Here is a 19,456-nt window from a genome sequence, read left to right as displayed (position 1 = left end):
TAGTTAATGGCATTTTATTACTTACCTGAAGATAGTATCTAAAAGTTTAAAAGGACTTCTGATTCTAAAATAGGACATTTTCTTTATTGTAATTACCTGTATTTTTCATTTCTTTAATTTTATTTTGAGAGGGCATTGTCGGGAAAATATGTAAATCACACTTAGCTAAGAGCTGTGTCAGCCTGGGTGGTGATTTACACCGCTGACTAGAGCTCTGCACAAGGTGCGTGTTTAAATAAGCATTTACTTTATGCGATGGCATAACTATAATATTTGTCTTATTATTCTGCATAAAGCTGACATAGAGTTCTAGGATTATAAATTGGACCAAGGATGTAAATGCAGCAGTTTAAGCAAACTCTTGAAGTTATTGCTGTTCCCAGTGAATTGTACCACTCCATGATGAACGACCTGCATTTAATTGTTACTCTGGTACCAGGCATAAAGCTGTGACTCACAACACCGTCCTCCTCCTACTGATTGCCGTGGCTTCAAATCAGATCTTAAAAGATTGAAACCTGAAAACAATTAGGGAATTTTTAACACAAAGGAATGTGAACCTCAAAGCTCTTTTTCACTGTAGATTTTCAAAAGCTGAAACTTTCTGTTGTTACAATTCTAAAGTGAAGAAGACGTGCTATTCTTCAGACACCTTTGGGGGGGCAACACCACACCTGCATTGTTCCCATATGTCACAATATCATATCGCTAACAACATCTTTGACCCAACTCCTGCATATGCTGGCACCTTGTATACGGCAAGAGACTCATTAGGAATGACCCAACCTTAGGCATGTGGCCAGCAGAGAGTTTTGTCTCATTAAATGCAGTATAAATCCTGATTTGACTTAAGGAGACGCCGTCTCGGCGCAGTACGCCCTCAAGCTGCTGCAGAGAACAGCGTTCACCTGCAGCGACTGCTCTGAGCGTCCGTCAGGGACTGATAGGGTGGAATCAAGAAATTGATTCAATCATAGATCAATAAGCACAACATAGGTTTCTGGACACTGAAGATGAGAAATAGCTGAAGGGTGGCTTGCTGTGGCCCCTTCTCTCATACCCTTCCCTTCCATTACTGATTCTGTTGTGCTCAGAGCAAGGTTTCATTCAAAACTTCATAACCAAGTTTTAATAAACCTCATTCTATCCTGACATTCAGATATGAAAACAAACATGCCTAAGCATCCATCCTTATACTCAGAAACTCCAGCACCTCTTAAATATCAAGTTTTCCTAGTATATTTTGTACCTGTGTCATAGAATCATAGAATAGTTTGGGTTGGAAGGGACCTTTAAAGGTCATCTAGTCCGATCCCTGCTGCAATGAGCAGGGACATCTTCCACCAGAAGTCCTACTGCCCTTCCGAATACAAGAATATGTTGTGTCTTACTGCCCTCCTGAACACAAGAAACAGGCACACGAGTATCAGAGCTGCTTGCTCCTTTGGAGCCCACAACCCACAGGCCCTGATCACCCTGGAGCAGTAAATCCTGTTTAAGGAGAAATGACAGGTGGCAAACAATTCCCACAAAGGACAATTTTGGCCGAGAAGGACGCAACCAAGAAAAAAATAACCTGTGCAAGGACTGACAATGTCACGCTGTCCAGCTCCGCCACGAGACACCATCAGTTGTTGCTCCTGGCACCAGAATTAGCCCTGACAGACATTTGTGCAGCCCCTTCTGAAAGCCGTTCAAAGACAGAACCTCGACAGCTCTCCAGGTGATCAACTCCGTTTCTTCGCAACTCCCCTCCCACTATTGGAAGCGTAAAGATATTTGATTTTTTTCATCAGTTTAAGCCTATTACTATTTGTCCCTTTTTCTGTGGTTTTGCAGAGTAGCCTCCTCTCTGCAGCTATGTTTTACATACTTTTAAGCTTTTATTACTCCTCCGCAAACGTGCCTGAAGTGCGCCTGAGCAATCACAACGTCGCCGGGAGCCTTTCTCCACTGCTCTGACTCTGAGCATCTGCGGTAACGAAAGCACTACCATTACCGTCATTATGGTTCCTAAAAGATTAGCGCTTCCTCATTAATACTCTCGTTGGCAACATTCAAGCCCATGTATTTTCAGTCTAAAACTGAGTCTGAATAAGGATGTACCTAAACTGCATTTGTATTTTTCATATTCAATGAGCCAAAAATTTAATTAGGTTGAAGACATTATCATTGGCAGTAGCACTTCAGCTCACTAATTGTCATTGCTTAATACTTTCCTTTTAATTATTTCCTTTATTGCCAGTCAACTCTCCTCCTTCCAAGAGTTTCCATGAGATACAGCACTGATGCTGTTTGAAGCCACGTTCAATGAACATGATTCCTTGCACACAATTAGAAATTGTCAAGAAAAGTAATTGGTGACAGCAGATTTGGCCTGGCACACTGGCTCTTTCTAACCGATGGCTCTCCTTCAGCAAATGGGAAAAGCTCTTTCCTTTTTCGAGAGAGCGTACAAAAGCCAGGGCTCCGGTTCTCCGAGGGCTGCACTGCAGCGTCTGCCGCCCAGAAAGCCACAGAAAGGATTTTCTAGATTTTGAATCCCCATAGACTTCCAGAAGACTTTGCAGATTGTAACTTGCTCCTCACCCCTTTTGGGGGGGGGGGGGGGGGGAAGAAATTCTCTAATGGTATCACAAAGGGGTGGAATTTAGTTATGGAGAGAGATTACGGTGTCTCCTTTGGCAGGAGAGCTCTCACGAGGGCTTCAAGCAAGTGCTGTGATTGACAAGTACATTCTGTGAGAATGAGCAGCTGCAAATAATCCTTAGAAAGAGAAGTCTTTGGACATCAAATGACATGAAACAGAAGAACAAAATGCAACAAAGCCACAGAATCTTGCAGAATAATGCCTGATGTTAAAAGCAGCGAAGCCATCGGCGCTAACTCGGAGGACTGGTATCCGAGACAAAAGGTGACTGGGCTGAAAGGCAGGCGGTGTGTTTATAAACAAAGTAAAACACTGATGGGGAGTCACGGCGTGGGATGGATCACTGATGAAACGGCTGAGCAGTTTGCCACAGCGCATTCGGCGTGCCGCAGGGATGTAATAGATGGCTTTGCAAAGCGCTTTGGAACGGTCAATTACACGGCTAAACCATACAGATGTCTGCAGCATCATGAGCTGCTGGAGGACAACTCTCTTGTATTTGTATCTGTCAGAGGGCAAATCTTTCTGTACAGCTGATATTTTTTCAAATAACCAAAGTAAGGAATGGATTTGCATTAAACCTACATACTGTTTTCAGTTTCATCCAAAGTGGTTTATGCTATATTAAAAAATGCGGAACTAACACAACAGCTTCCATGACTTGCTTGCCCTGCTGAGCTTTCCTTGAAGCCCTGTTTTGCTCCCATGCACTGCAGCTACTGCCGTTTATTCCAATTTTTAGTCATTAATTTAACTAAACAGAAAAAATGTTTTTCCTTCACTCAATAGAGAAATAAGGGGCTGTTTTATTATTTTACTGAGTGAGGATTGAGCTCTGAGGGACGAAGGAAACGAGTAAAATGAAAGAAATAATGGGGTAAAAAGCTAAGAAATATTTCTAATTTTGTCATAATTGCTTTCTCCATGGATGATTATGATAGCTATCGCTTCTGGTTCACCGGCTGCTGAAGTGTACACTTAATAAAAAAGACAAGAGATTTTTCCAACTCATTGGACCATTTCAGGGCAAGCAGTGAGAAAGTATTCAGTAAGAGTTGGACTTGGCAATTTATTCAAGAAAAGTTAATGGAACTGTCTCTTCTGGACAATACGATGCAAAAGCGAACTAGCTGGGGAAGCGCAGTGGTATGACTACGCACTGCATCTTTGTTTCTAGACTAAAACTAATATTCCTGCAACAGAGACGTGCTTTGCATTTCTTCCTCTATTATAATTAATATTAGTCTTAGTGCCAAACTAAGGTCTTTGAAAACTGTGTTATACTTTAACCCTTGTAGTCCAGGAGCCAGGTAACTCATGTCGTCAAACCACTACCTGTGATAGACTTAATCAGGGAAGATTTCTCCCCACGGGTAATGAAACGCGCACATTTCTACAACACTGTCACATTAGATGTCTTTTCTCACTGTAACAGAGAAGGAGCTTCCCAAGGAAACACAGCAATGAGGCTTTGAAGGGGTAGAGCAGCAAGAGAAAAAGTTCTTTAGGTCCTAATAAGAGTTAATGAATGCACTGAGTGGAATTAAGACTTTACATGCAGCAGAAATAAGTAAGAAAAAGAGTTCAAATGGTCCATAACTCAGAAATGCAATCATGTGCCTTTTCAAGCACGTGAGCAATTCCATTAAACTAATCTGCTTTAACTGCATTAAGCTCAGAGAGACTACTCATATGCTCAAACTCAAACATATGATTAATTATTTCCTTAAAAGAGGGCCCAGTCAAGAGGAATGGACAATGCAAACAAGTGTTGTATGTACAGATTTAAATGTTTCAAGGTATTTGATGCAGCATTTTATAAACAAAAACATTCACATTAGCTTTTTGGTTGAAAATCTGTTCCCTGGGTGCAAAACATTCTCAGAAAGCAGCATCTGAATTATTACACAAAATTATTTTGCTGAGAGTCAATAACTAATCATCTGATAAGAGGTTCAAATATAATCAATCACAACTAGGTGAAACAGCTCATATTCTACGCATGTGTTCGATATGCTTCAGAAAACAATACAAAAGGCATGTTCTTAAGTAAATTCAAGTAGTAAATAGGAGCTGATAAGAATTCTTTGCTCAGCTCTTACCAGTAAACTGCTCTTGCAGAATTAAAGTTTCAGACGCTAAAAAAGTGACCATTTTCACACACACAAATTCCTACAGCGACCAAATACTTACTGTTCAGACTGTCACAGGAGTCTATTATGCATTAATTAGTATCTCTGATCATATACTTATTAATTAATTATATTCATTTTGCCTTCACTTATTAGGTATTTTGCACTTTATGATTCATATAAACTTACCCTTTTATGCTGCTTTTTCAGTTTATTATTTACTTTAAACAAACAAACAGACACATCCACACCAGTATCTCTGAAACTAGACTAAAATGTTCAGCAAGATGCTGCCTGATATCTCCATTGTGGCAAGCAACATCTGACCCTGAAGAGGTCAACCAGCCCATAACGTCCTGCACTTCATTCTGAGCAAAGTGTGAATGGGGAAGGTGAATAATAAATTAATTTTATGATAACAAAGGAATTTTGTTCACACCTTCCTTTTCTATTTTGGCTTTTAAACATGAAGTTCGACGGACTGGCTCACCCTGATGTATTTTCTATACTCGCGTTTGAGTCAGCGTTTAAGAGAACCTGTTGCCATATGGAAAATCGGGAACAATTACTCTAAATAATTACATCAGTTTATTGCTGTCTGTTGCCAAGAGAAACAAGCCTTGTTGGTAATATCCACTTGCGTTGCCAAGTAACTTAATCTTTAGGGAAACTAAATAGGCTCCAGTACTAGCATTTCTCTAACAATAAATATCCTTTCTAACCGATATCATCATGGCTCATAACTGCATCTTTGTTCTGACAATTTCCTAAGGTAATCTCTGCTCCGTTATGGGTTGATGGCCTCAGAGGTGAGAGTTATCGCACCTGGCTTGAGACGTGCACAGAGATGGTATCTGAGCGCGAGCTGGGCAGTCCAGGCTTCCCGCACACTCACTGGGCAGACATCAGAGCTTTCAAGGCAAGTGAGGTGAACACTTCACAGACAAGACCAACTGCATGGTGGAAGCGCCCGTTTCTCCACTGATCAGGAGTCCAGGTGGAGGTGTCAGCTCTACTGAGCTCTAAAGTTAGGGGAGATGGAGCCGGGGCAGGTGCTCTCCCATCCAGGCTGCCAGCAGAAACGGGAGCCAGTCCTTGTCAGCATCATGAAACTTCTCCTTTGGCAGCAAAGCCTGCCAAGAGGCGAGCCTGATGACGAGCCTGTTCTGCAAAACCTGCAGGCTGGGATTCTCAGCCTACAACGGCTGTTCCTATTTGAACTCAACAGCAGCTGCGAGTGTGAGGCCTCTCAGCCAGGTGCGTAAAGGCAGGTATAAATATCGGCCCGAGTTACCCAGGAAAGGCAAGCTGGCGCTGGCACCTCCCTCCCGCTTCTGCCGCAGGCACTGCTGTCGTTCTCCAGCCAGTTTTGCTATGCCTTTCAGTTCATTATCACTTGTAAACTTCGAAACCCTGCTGTTTAAGTGCTATCATCCAAATTGTTGCAGACAGCAACTTACTGTTTCTCATTGTGCTTTCCACTTAAATTTCATTCCAGCTTGAAATGACAGCACTGAAATCCCGCTTTTTTTCCCCTCTCAAGTTTATTGGACTGAGCAGGCTTCCCCTCCACGGCTCCTTGCACTGCAGTTCTCGTTTCCTTTTCTCTTTGGCTTTCTGAAACCATGAACACAGGCCTAAAAAACCTACTTCTGCCTTACCTACAACTTCGCTGCAGCAAACAACTGCAACATGGTGACAAAGTGCTTTCTCATCTCACCAAAACCACGCTGAGCCATTTTAATTCAGCTGTGTTTGTAAGAAGTGCTTGATCAATTCTTTCTAACATATTGTGGTTTCCCCCGTAGCTAATATCAAACGAACTGCACCATTCAGGTGGATGCCTGACGGGCCCTTTATTTAAGGTTCGTATTACGCAAAGCATTCTGCAGTCTTCAGTGATTCCTCCCTAAGCCAACTGAACTTGTTAATTCAAAAACTCCCTTGTAGTCCTTGCTGACAGCGACCTGACAGCAACTACAGGGCTTACTGCGTTTTTCTGATTTCTCTGTGCTCTCCGTCACTGATCCGTTTTGCTGTCCTTACCCACTCTCACATGTTAACAACCTCTAATCATCATCTAGGATCCTGTAGTGGCTGGGGGCATGGGTTTTTTTGCTACGAAAAACATTTCCCGTGCAGCTGTCAGAACAGAACTCTCTTTTGTTTTGTTCTCTTCTTTTTTGGAAAATGGTACCACAGACAGAATGATTTCACACTAGACTTACAAACTTCACACCTGTATAAGGAATACTGATGACAAGAAAATGAAATCTAGTTTTACAAAGGCCTTATATTTCTCTTTTTTCCAACAGACCAGTTACTTTCTCCATGAAACTCTAATTCATCATGCCTCACCGCTATGTTGAATCAGGGTATAAATACTCTCTAAGATCTGACTTGTACAGCTATTTATGCCCTTCTCATTTCAAATTTCTTCTGAGGACCCATTTCTGTAATGATATCTACAGAAAAAGAGCTATTCCGTGTGTTCTGTTTACCTTCAATGATATTTTACTGAATTAATTTAGTTCTATGAGGAAAGCTGTTCTATCAGAGCATATTGCTGCTTAACCAATAATTTAATGATTGAACGCTTCCAGATATATCTTCCCATTGATTATCGTTTTTCTCCACCACCATCACTTTTGTTAGGTCAAATCCTAAAAATTTGACCTTAAAAATGTATTTTTAAAAATTACTTGGCACAAGGAGCATCTGTTAGCCAGGGAGTCTGGACAAGTCACATTTTCAGTACAGAGCTCCACCATTCCAAATCTACAGCTGATAATATTTGAACTAAGAACATATACTCCTGCTTAAATGGATTTCATCTTATTCCTAGACAAACAATTCATAAATTGTTTTACTTACGTACACACACATAGTTTTCTTTTAAAAATTAATATCTGTTAGTGTGCAGGGTACAGTATGTATTGAATCAATTCTTTGTAATACATGTAAGGAGGTATCTAAGTGCACAGAGCAATCTGTAGCTGCTCTTCTATTTATGGAGGTTGCTCCTTTGTCTTCATAATTCCAATAGTTTATACAAATTGGCATTGACAATATACAGTTATCTGCTTCCTAAGGTTCTATATTTCCTTTGTGTTTCTGAAGGTCACCAGGATCCAGCCAAACCTGAAACAGTCGTTTTAATTCCCAGTCCCATTTCACTACAATGTAATTATCTTATAGATTTTTGTGTAGACTTATTTACCGTTTTTCTCTTCCTGTTGGGTAAGTATACAATTACTAAACTAACTTCAATTATGTAACTGTCACCAGTATTTAAAACTTAATGGCATTTTTAAAATTACATAAGTAATCCAAGCATAAAAATTATTCTTTATGACACCCTTTCAAAGCAGTGGCACCAAATCCTTATCATACAACAGCCTGTGACTCAAACATGAAACATAAACCATCATCACATTTTTCTTCTACCTAAGTTACATGTTCCTTGAGTTACATACACCGTCCTTTTTATATTTGGAAGAAAGCATCTTCAGGAGATAAAAAATACAAAATGGAGTATTCAGCATCTTACTTTAAACTCAGTATATTACATTGTCTTCTTAATTACCCATATGTAATCCTGTAGATTTTAGAAATCAGAATTTGTCCTTGTGTATTCAGATGTAGCGATGTGCCTACCTTACATTTCCCCTCTAGCCTTGCTAGCGCAGTATTTTAAAGACAAAACGCTCTCAGAGAGACCACCATCCCAAGAGGCTCAAGGCACCTTGATATAAAGACAGGCTTGAATTTAAGCATACATTTAAATCCAGCATAAGTCTGTGTGCTTTGCAGTATGAAGAGAGTCTTAAAGATAAGCATATGCCTAAATATTATGCTGAACTGGGGCTAGAAACGGGGTTTATCCTCTGAAGGAGCAGAATAGTTGCAATACCCCAGTACAGATTAATGATGCTCTGTCAGATTTATCTTTAACTATAGCAGGAAGAGGAAAGTCTCCATTAATAAAAGGGAAATCATGACTCGGCAAAGGCTGGAGACAGTAATAAGCAGGAAAACAGTTCAGCTCATGCTGAACCACAGGTTTCATCCTGTGCAGCATTCAGCTTTCATAAAATATAGGTTAACTGGCTGCATTCAAGAAAATGACATGCTATCTTTAACATTCCTTGCTTTTTACTAAAGAGGAATGACATCAGTGTTCTGGGAGAAGTCCACGATACACGTCTCTACGATACAACATTGCGACTGAGAGATTATTAACTTGTTATAGTATAATTTGAATGAGAAAAACTTACTTGAAGGCATTGGCATCTCCATGGACCTTATAGTTGTCTGCACTGATTCTTGAGATAACTCTCGTGACAGCAATGAGAATACCAATATTGACCTGAAGAAGAAGGAGGAACAAGACTTGGTCAGGAAGGTAAGTACGGACTGTGTCATCGGTGGAACTGCCCTAGGAGTGTATTGGACAAACACAACAGAAAACAGAAACTTTGCATGTTGTATTTATTTGGCAAAAGAGGTTTCCAGTTTTGGACTGGTACAGTTTGACCCTTGCCAATGGATTTCCCTCTCCCCACAGTGGGTAGTTCTTGCTTGTGCTTTCTTTCCTTCAGGAGCAGTCCTTGTCTGTTTAGGATAAGGCTGGATTGACACGGTGCTTCACAGCTAAAGAAGTGCTCAGGACCCCTACAAATAAATCCCCTAATAATCTACTAACAGCTGACAAATTAAAGAAGAACTTCAGGGAACAGCGGCATGTGTCTGCATGCTCTTTGTTTCTGCACTTGCATGTGCACAGACTTCAGAAAGCACCTTCCTCGCTAGACTCCACAGTGTACAATTCCTGTTTCTTACCAAAGGCTGCTTGCAATTTAAGCACAAGATTATTTTAAAACAGCAATGAGGAAAATAGGTTAAGCCTGAACTCTGCTCTTCAAAAGCCCTGCTCTTTTTGATGTCAGGCCCAGCAGAAACATCAATAAAATGAAAAGAACTCCCACCAGAAAAGTAGGAAATCTTGCAAAGACTAACACTGAAAACGCCTAAGAAAAGAGTTTGCTCTGGAGTCACAGGTGAGGAAAGAAGGAAATCTTTATCACTTAAAGGAAATGTGGCAAAGACTGTCTTGCTGTGCAAAGACCTTGGGTTTAAAGGAAAAAAAAGAGAGGAGAGAATGTGAAGGTGAAAGACATATTTGCCCCTTCCTCTCCAAAGTTACACATCAGCCACAAAGCTGGTATTTAGCATCAAGTGAAGAACACGGGTAGAACAAAACTATCCTGAACTACAGAACAAAAAGAAAGAGAAGACTTCAAAATAGTGCCGTTGCTCAGTTAAAACTCAATAATCATACTTTGTTTTGACATAAAACATTCTGAGGATGAGAGGGTGATTTAAAAAATGTTTTAAGTTTGATGATAATGATTTCCTTGGTATTTTTCAAATCTTCTGACCACTCTCTTAATTTTAGATTTCTAAGGGCAGATCATCACCTGGTGTAAAGTAGGAGCATAGCTGTGATAGTTCATTTCTGCCACGGCTTTTTAGCCCGTCCAAAGAATACCCTGTGGAACCCGGCAGCTTCTCAGTTACAAGTGTACTTGTTGCTCAGTCAGCTTTACAGAGATGAATAAGAGGTGAAATTCCATGGTCTGGGGATCATTTTCCCTATTCCCACTAAATCGTGTTTTGTAAATAACTTTTATAAATTCTTTAAGGTGGTAACGAGCATTTTTGAGAAACCCACTTATCTGTTAAATACGCACGTTGACTGAAGCAGCGAACAGTGAACATGAACAAGTTACACTTCCTCTTCTTTCTCCTCCAAACGCTCCAACTTTCTGCTGTATGTCCACCAAATGATCATCATCACCACTCTGGCTTTTCAGGGGAATTGCACAGAAAATGCCTCTCTGTACCCTTAACTTCTTTCCTGACACATTATCTTGCAGCAGCCTTTTTTAGTCTTTTATCCAAAATATTGACACTTCCTTGTGGATGTCTCCCTGACGGGTCAAGTGCATCCTGGCACAGTTGCTCCACGATCCCTTTTTCTGATGACTGCAGACACCAGCACACTCCTCCCAGCCTCACAAGCGCCTAACCCTAACGCTTCTTCCATTCCTAATTCTTTTTAGACACTCCTAGATTTTGCTTTCTGCACAGCATTTTTAAAAAGGTGCAGATTATGCCTAAACAACATATATTCAAATACTCCCCCCAAAAATCTAATGAAGTTAAAAAAAAAAAAGACGAAATCTCATTCTTCAAATTCTGAATATCCTACCTCTTACAAAAGTCAATGGAAGTTACGAATGATAAGCACCAACAAATGAATACTCAGAATCTTGCAAACTCTCACTCAAACTGGACCCAAACCCTCAGATCTGGTCATGAAAACAGCACAAGCAAGATAGTCTCAAAGGACACAGATGGTTTTCTAAAGCACAAATTGTTCAACATTTCTAGCTGAATTTTAATTTCTTTATATAAAAGAAATTAAATTGGAAGTTAATTTCCTAGGTATTTTGGATGGTCTAAAGTGGAAATTTAAAAAGGCCTTGAGCTTCCCCGCTGGTGCAGTCAGTGTGACACTACCCTTTCCAGGGTTCATTAGTAATGTGTTTAAAAGATGAGAAGGAAACACTCTGATCTTACTGCTGATAAAAACCAAGGTACTTGTAAAATTAGCAACAAACCATTACACTCAAGTCCCGAAGTTCTATATTTAAATTTCCTGAACAACTTGAAAATCTTTGTTTAGGTATTTTGAGAAATTAGAGTAATCTCATCCAGGCTAAATAAACAGATTAGCTACAAATGTCTTCCTTCGCTAATATTTCAGTAAGTAAAGCATGGAGGTATTTCCACTGCCCTTATAATGGGAAACCAAAATACAGCCACTGAATTGTTCCTCCAGTGATTTTTTTGGCACCTGACATAAATGCTTTGCCAATGATTTGAATAGGAGAATGTTTAGTTGCTGAAACACTCATTATGCTTTAACCTACATCAGAATGCTCAAACTACGAGAACAAACATTTAGATAAGGGAACTGTATATAGTTCCTAGTTTTTACTTTTCTGAAAGGCCAGATTACCTGACAGTTGCAGTTATTTTGCCTTAAAATTACAAAGGAACCTGGAATATTTTTGCTTGCAGGTACTGGCCACACTCTACTTTTCCGAAAATGTTGCTAATAACATTAGCGCTTGCTTCCTGACCCTGGGGACGCCTTTAAGGCAGCTTGTCCGGCCCCAGGCACTCGCGAGGCCCTGCGAAATCAGCAGGAGCTGCCAGTTCCCATTATTGCAGACTCGATCCAAAGCCCACCAGAGCCCATGGAAAGATCCCAGTCCCATCAGGGAGCTCTGGCTCACTCTAGTGACAACTTCATCTGCCTAAAAATTGTCAGATCAGGAGGAGAGTGAAATGAGTAAAAAGGACCCCTTTCAGTATCTTTTCTCACCAAAAAATTGTCCGAGCAGATACAGTGAGATGAATTCTTTCCCTCACTTAGTTTTTTTTGCAGGGTTTTCACCTAGATTTCCTCCAAGTCTCATGAGATTTTTGTTTCTTCTTTAGTGCAGCGCAGACATCCCATGTGTAAAACCCTCTGATGTGGTGTGTTGCAGCCCAGCCAAGAAAAGGCTTGGCAGCACAGAGGAACTAAAAAAAAAAAAAACCAAACGGATAAAACATATTGCCTTAATTAAATCCATTGACCAGCTTTCCTCTAAAACCACAAACTATTTTAGGCTCCACTTCAGTTATGGGCAATGGTACAGGGAGTTATAACTGACTCTTCCAAGCTGAGGTTTAACGTACTCTCGCATGGTGTGAGCGAATGCGATCCTTCCCATGACATCATCAGTAGCACAGCAACGCCGCAAGTTGCTGCAGTTGCGGCCCATTGCTAGGGCACATCAAAAGTCATTCCTGGGTACTACGCATTTCCAAACACAGCTAGTCGATTAAGTGAGATCGATGTTGAAATCTGGGAGAATGATTTTGGAAAGCCTGTTTCCACTCTTAGCTGTCCCAGAGTAACTGCAGATGGAATAGACTAAATTGAGTTATTTTAGACTTCTGTGGGCATGACTTCATATTAATGCACACAGTATCACACCAGTCAGAGCTGAATATCAGAGCAAAACTTTGAGGCTGGAAAGGAAATACGCAAGAAAATAAATAATAAATAAAAGGTATAACAGATCCCTGACTTCTACTCGTTCCTAATATTAATCCTTAATTTCTTACAGTCTGTCCCCTCGTTTGAGAAAATGTTGCGTGCTTCCCTGTCGGTTAAGTAAGAAGAAATTTAATTTTAAAATAATGAAGGAATTTATTTTTAAAACAGTAAAAGTGCTCATAACTGAGTGCTGGTAAGAAAAAATGAGCAGCTTAGCAGCTGTGGTCTGTTCATTTGTGCTCTAATCCACCACAGCACTTAAGTATGTACTTGATTTCAATGACTCTGAGGAATCCTACTGTTTCAGGGCCTTTAAACACTATGGGTCCAATTCTGTCACCTTTTCCCGTGATGAACAATGTCTAATAAGGGACACAAATCGTCACTTTTCAATCAGTGAGCCTACCTGCAGAGTACGATGCTATTCAACATACAAAAATGATTCTAATTCTGCACTGGTACATAAAGGTATGAATAAATACCATGAGGCAACAAAAGTAAATCCTGTATGATCAGCAGGTGTAAGGGAGAGAATATATTTTATATATATAGAACATTCATAAGCAAGTACCAGCTGAAGTCAGTGACGGCAATCTCAGCCTGGCACCCAGGTTCCACGGAGCCCCATCTGAAGACACTTGTTACAAAGCTGATGTCCCCATAGCACAGACCCGTTAGCAATATGCTAATGAAAATCATGTAGCTCCATAAAAATGCTGTTTATCAGAAAGACTTGTAAAAAACCACCAGGAAAATAACTACTTGGAGGGAAAGCGATAGAAAGGACTTGCCACTACAGCCCGCTATCTCCCACCCAGTGGATCGTTCGCTGTCTGCAGCACGCCCACTGCTCTGTGTACACAGATGCTTTCCACAGAATTTCCTTAATTCTGCCATATCTATGGAAACACACCAAGGCAGCAGATGGCTGATAACAAACAAAGCCTTCTGCCAGAAGTTTTAATGTCTTCTTCCAAAAATTCAGGTGCTTTGTCAAGTTTTTTTCTTTCCTTTGAAAACATGTCCCAGGCCCACTTTGGCTGAAATCAGTTTGGTTTTCAAATTAATTGCAAAAATTTTTTTGCGAAGCTGCCTTAAGAGGATGCTACAGAGGCTTCAGTGTTGTGGTTTGAGGGGTTGGGGAGAGTGATCTTTAAACCTTAAGATGCAGGTAGAAGCCAAAAGACCTACAACGTAGAAGGAACTATTTCTTCCATCACATCCCTTGACTCACACCCCAAGAAAAGAGCACTTTGGGTATGGGAATCCATACAGGGCTGGGAGGTTCTGTGAATTACTCCCTAGAAAAGTATGTGTGAGTATTTTTTCCCAGTCACACTCGTATCACATCATTCTGTTTTAAGGCTCCGTGATGTCTATATTGCCTGCGAGGCTGTGGCAGGACAAAAGTAGACTGTGTCTGCCTAGTCTCTAGAGAGTGGGAGTTGAAAAGAGCAGTCGCCCTGTTTTCTTCACAGCATAATCCTTTTTCTTGGCAGAGAGACACTGTGGATGGAAGTAGTCAAAAACTGCTTTTTGAGATGCATTTTCAGAGCTAAACACTAGTTCACACAACTAGTGGCTAATTTGTTATTTAAAGAGCACAGGCACACACGCACACACAAAATAGTGTTTAGCCTTGTTATTTCCCTATAGGCACTAACACATTTTCAGCTAGCATATTCAATGCCCAGAGAGAATAATTTGTCAGCTAGCTTGCTGCTATTTAGGGCAGAGCTGGGTTTAGACTATTTAACAAATTGCTCTACGTGGATCAACCTCGTGAGCTCATTTTTTCTCTTTCTCAAAATATTTGTATCCCTACAAGAATATAACTTGAGCTGCACAAATATTATATATCATAAGTGAGAGCCAGACATGCGAACCCTTACTTTCACTGGCAAGCAGCTACGCATGTGAATTGCTGAAGGGTGTGCTCACTCAGGTGAGCGAGCGCTTCGCTGTCTGGCATGTTTTGATTAAAGTCATCGTTGGACAGCAGCTGGGAAGGATTTGATTTTACTGGTGGCATCTCATTTCCTCCTTTGCTGCTGAACAATGGCCAGAAAGTAAGTGCTAATATGCAAAGGAAACATTTAAACATTAGATTGTTTTAATTGCTCTCTAATCATTAATATCTACATATCTTTGAATATAAACTCACATACAGAAGGTCCAAGGTACAGGCCAACAAGAAATTAATCCTTTTGGAACAACGTCCGAGCTGTTTAGCCAGCTCTAAACCAGTGATCGACATTTCTTATTTACACGTATATGCTTTCACTTAGGTAAAAGAAATGCTGCCCTTCCTGCACAGGGACTTCCCAGTGTTGTCATTAATAATTGGATTAAAATGCTAACATGAGGTAATTTCTGCCACATCAATATAGCAACTATTTTTCTTGTTTTCTTAATATATGTGTATATAGCCTAGTTTTTCAGGGGCTGTGTCTTGGGTGGAAGATGCCGGACTAGGCTGGGCTGCCTATAAGAGGTGCTGATTTCACTCTGCCCCAGGCAAATGTTAGGGTGTCCACTCAGCTGCGGTGTAAGATTGCCTGTGATGGAAAAGGTCAGCCAGGAGCCACCTTCTGCTTGCCAAATACTTACAGAGATATGCAATGGTAAACGCCAGTTCTGTATGTATAGCTCTCCTTCCTTCCTTTGGCTGTGAGCAGGTTTTGTGGGTTTTTTCTGTGCGATGACATTTGGGGAAGTTCCTCTGTGCTTTCCATGGAAATGCTAGCTTGCTTAGGGAAGTGCACGGCACAGTCAGTGGCTCCTTTTGATGCTCCTCCATGCAGGTAGTCCGGATCTTACTTTGCCTGCCCCTCCTTAAACACCACAGCAGACAGACTCTGGTATAGATTTGGGCTCATGCCTTTAGAATCTAAGCAAAGCTTTAAAGACAATCTGATTTCACTAATCAGTGAGTCTATTCCATGTTCATACTGTCACTCTGACATTATAAACTGCAGCAAAAATCGTAGATAACCTGATCAATTAAAGTATTGGAAACAGTACTGAAGAGGAATAATCTCCCACTTAATCCCTGCAAACAGCCCTGACTCCTTAAGTAATCACAGTGATTAAGCTACAACGCACTGTAATTTAATGTGTGGGCATAATTAAACTGCTGCAGAGCATTCATGTATCAGCATCGGAGCCATGAACCTGCACTCTGCCCTGGCAAGATGAGGTTCATTAGAGCTGGCAGAGGTGTCTGCAGCAGCCGCCGGAACCCCGTAAACTCGCCTTAACAGCCCTGCCTTGATCAGCCGGACAAAGTGCCATACCTGACATCAAATTCCAACAGCAGCGAACAGCACAGATTCCGTATCCCTGTCAGAAGGCAGGTGCAGCTTGTTGCCTTCCCCAGAACTCACCCAAAGGGTGGCAGCTCTTGCCGGCATTTTAACCCATTCCTGCTAGCTGCTGACTGCCTGCAGACCCTGCCGATGATCATCTTCACTGAGGGCACTCAGCTTTACGGGGAAAAGTGAGCTCTCTACAAGCAAAAGCCACAAATACCACTGCGGTGGAATCAGCCTTTCAGCTTTTACTGGGGGATCTTCCTGAGAATTATTAAAACTCCCAGGACTACTCGATGCTACGCAGTTGTTAATGGCCCCAACAGGGCTGTTTCAGGAGAGGGCTCTCCCAGTATTTTAGGTTGTATTTTTGTCTTGGAAAAGTGAAACGAATGGTGTGAGAATTAATACGCATAAACTACTACACAACTGTGTAAATCACAAAAATCAGAGGAGGAACAAAACAATTCTGGACCATTCACCTCTGTCGTTCATTCAGTTCCGGGGGCCTGGCGCAAGGACCGACACAAGAGCTTCAGCTGGTTCTGCCGTGTGGCTGACACAGACGGGTAACAAGAAAACAGCAGCAGCTGTGGGTTTACCTACCAGAATTACAAACAACGCCGGTGCCACAAAAGCCCAGATCGCTCCATTCTCTAGTGAAAGCCAGCAGCTGCAGAGAAAAAACAGAATGATTTTAGATGAAACACACGGTCATTTAATGAGTAATGTTCTTAATTAAAAAAGAGACTAAAAGAGAGTCCAAAAAGACTGATGAATTTTAAAAGGAAGAGACACGGTAGAGCATCGATAAGAAGCTCCTTTTCCCCTCGCACTTGGGGAATCTGAGGCAGGATCTCATTTTGATTTGTACCTTGCAGAGAGTCAGTGACAGCTATCTGCCCCAGCACGCCTTCAAATAGCATTAGGGGAGGAAAGATGGGAAGAAAGGAAAGGTTTTATTTGCTGTTTGTTGTTCCTGGACGCTGTATCACCGGCACTCATTTCAGTGCTGGGAGCCCTGTCATTGTAGCAAGAGACAAATGGAAGCTCTCCCTGCCGTGCCCGGCGGGTGTGAGGCAGAGGCTGGGAAACCTGCTGTCAGCTTCACGTCTGTCTTACAGCAGTGACGATATAAGCTAGTTTACCACACACAAAAAACAACCCTTGCTCCAAATCTTTTGGATTTGGATTGAATCCTATGGTGTTTTTTCAGATAAATTTGCTTTTCTTTTTCCAAATTAGAAAGGAACTTAATTTTCAAGATTTTTAACAATATCCAACCTAGATCTTCAGATGTTTAACTGCAGTTTTCTTCAAAAGATTAAATATCTTTAAGCACAGATTATTCTCATCCTGTTAGGAATGTTTCAGCCTGTGCTCTACCCCGTGCGTGCAGGAAGCTCACTGTAGGAGGCCTTGTGCCTCTGCAGCAAAAGGGAGAAGTAGGGAAAACATCTCAGGAGCTTTTTGTGCATCGTCTCAGCAGCGAAAAGCAAACCTGAGGCTTCTAGGTCTAAAATATGCCTACGCAACAGTTGTGCTTTTGCAGGCTACCTCCCTACTCCTCAGCAGGACCTTGCAGAACTACGTCCTGTTGACAGATGTACGAGTTTTCCTCCCCATCAGACTCTTCACCCTCATTGCGCCTGGAGTGACGACATTTTCATACTCACTTGCCACCTTCTCCGTAGCTGTCTAGGGACGATGTTGTAGAAATGACACAAATCACCAGTGGGCAGCCTGCGAAAAGGCAAAGTCGGTGGCAATATCAGTAACAAAAGTACCTCTTCCCATAAACCCTGCAAGTTCAGCTAACCTTCATACGGACAACAGAACGGCTCAGAGTAATTTTAGAATGAAGTCTAACCTGACATCCTCCTGCAGCTGTGTAATACAACATGTTTTAATCAATTAATGTCAGACAAACAAAATGACTTTTCAATAAAGTACTAGTTTAACAGTTAAACTGAATTAGTGCTAATTTCGTTGAGAATCATAGTCCTTTTTCAGCCTGGTTTTTGTTTACGCAATGTCTGTCTCTTGCTGTTCCAGCAGTGATATCCTGTGGAGAGCATCAGGCTTATTTTAACCACTTTCCCCCCGGTAAGTGCGCCTTGTTCAAGAATTCAGAACAGTCTGGAAAAGAAAGTAGAGTTTCTCACAGGGGTGCATGGCTAGCAGGCGAGAGGACAGAAACGGTGACGTGTAGTTATCTAGAGCATCACGCACGGCAGCGAGAGACAGTTGTGAAGAGACAGAAGCAAATTAAGATCCCACTTAGATACCCAGCTAAGACTTATTTTAACATAAATATGTAATAGCTCCACAAGATTTCCGTGTTTAAAGTAGGCTATGTTTCCAGATGGGTTTCGACAGTTCCCGTGTGCTGCATCCTGGGAGGCGGAGGAGAGCTTTACGGATTACACGGGAATTACACAAAGGCAGACGATGACGGTCCTGCTGTCAGGGGGCTGCGGGTCTCTGGCCCTCGGCACTGCCATTCCTCTGCGCCACTCTAGCCCAGCTTTCCAGGCCAGGAGCTGGAGAGGAGCGAGGTTTGTCTTGCCAACGGGTCTGCATATAGTAAAACCTCATCCCTTTCAATATTAAATGATTGTCTGTTAATTCCTGCATGATTTAATAAAATGTGAAGGTTTGGGCTTTTATCATCTTAGGGAATTTAATAACCAGGTCCCAGGCAGAGTATTATACATGATAGCTTAAAGTTTCAATTTTCTTTTGAATTCTTCAGGTCTTCTGCATGAGGCTTTTACAAAATTGCCCGACAAGCAATTTCTGCTTAATCTTAGCAATATCATCCTCACAAAATTCTGCAAAGTTTTCCTGTACTGGCAGAACTGTAATTTTTGGAAGAAGTATTTTCATTCCTTAATGACTGTGGCTAGAAACACCTTGTATTTATAAATAGGAAAGATCCTCAGGAGCAAAGCAGCAGCATCTACAGGCATTGTTTAGGTCTTAGACTTTGAAATCCACTCTGCAGGATGGAGTTTAATATCCCATGAACTTGATGCTTGTCCAAATCGGGAATAACCCCTTAGAAGTAATATTTGGGCAAGACCTATGCAAAGGGAATATTTTAGTTTACTATCACGTTTGTCTATTTAAGAAAGGAAATTCCTACACACATTTGAACAATATCAAGAATAATTGTATTCAG

At 41.3% G+C, this 19,456-nt stretch overlaps 1 protein-coding gene across 6 annotated transcripts in view; it reads right to left on the bottom strand.

Moving 5' to 3' along the window:
* Positions 1-19,456, bottom strand: part of ADGRD1 (adhesion G protein-coupled receptor D1) — a 175,212-nt gene that overhangs the window by 19,327 nt on the left and 136,429 nt on the right. For all 6 annotated transcript variants that reach the window (XM_087754595.1, XM_087754600.1, XM_087754598.1 and 3 more), the window contains 3 exons: positions 17,949-18,015; positions 16,879-16,945; positions 9,060-9,151 (listed from right to left, as the gene is read on the bottom strand). In XM_087754595.1, coding sequence (XP_087610721.1) covers positions 9,060-9,151; positions 16,879-16,945; positions 17,949-18,015 — 226 coding nt within the window. The remainder of the gene's footprint in view (positions 1-9,059; positions 9,152-16,878; positions 16,946-17,948; positions 18,016-19,456) is intronic.

This window comes from Nipponia nippon, unplaced genomic scaffold, assembly GCF_047370975.1.
Source record: "Nipponia nippon isolate SJK-2023a ecotype South Korea unplaced genomic scaffold, ASM4737097v1 scaffold_18, whole genome shotgun sequence".
NCBI classification, from domain to species: Eukaryota; Metazoa; Chordata; class Aves; order Pelecaniformes; family Threskiornithidae; genus Nipponia; species Nipponia nippon.
This window is presented reverse-complemented; position numbering and strand designations above follow the sequence as displayed.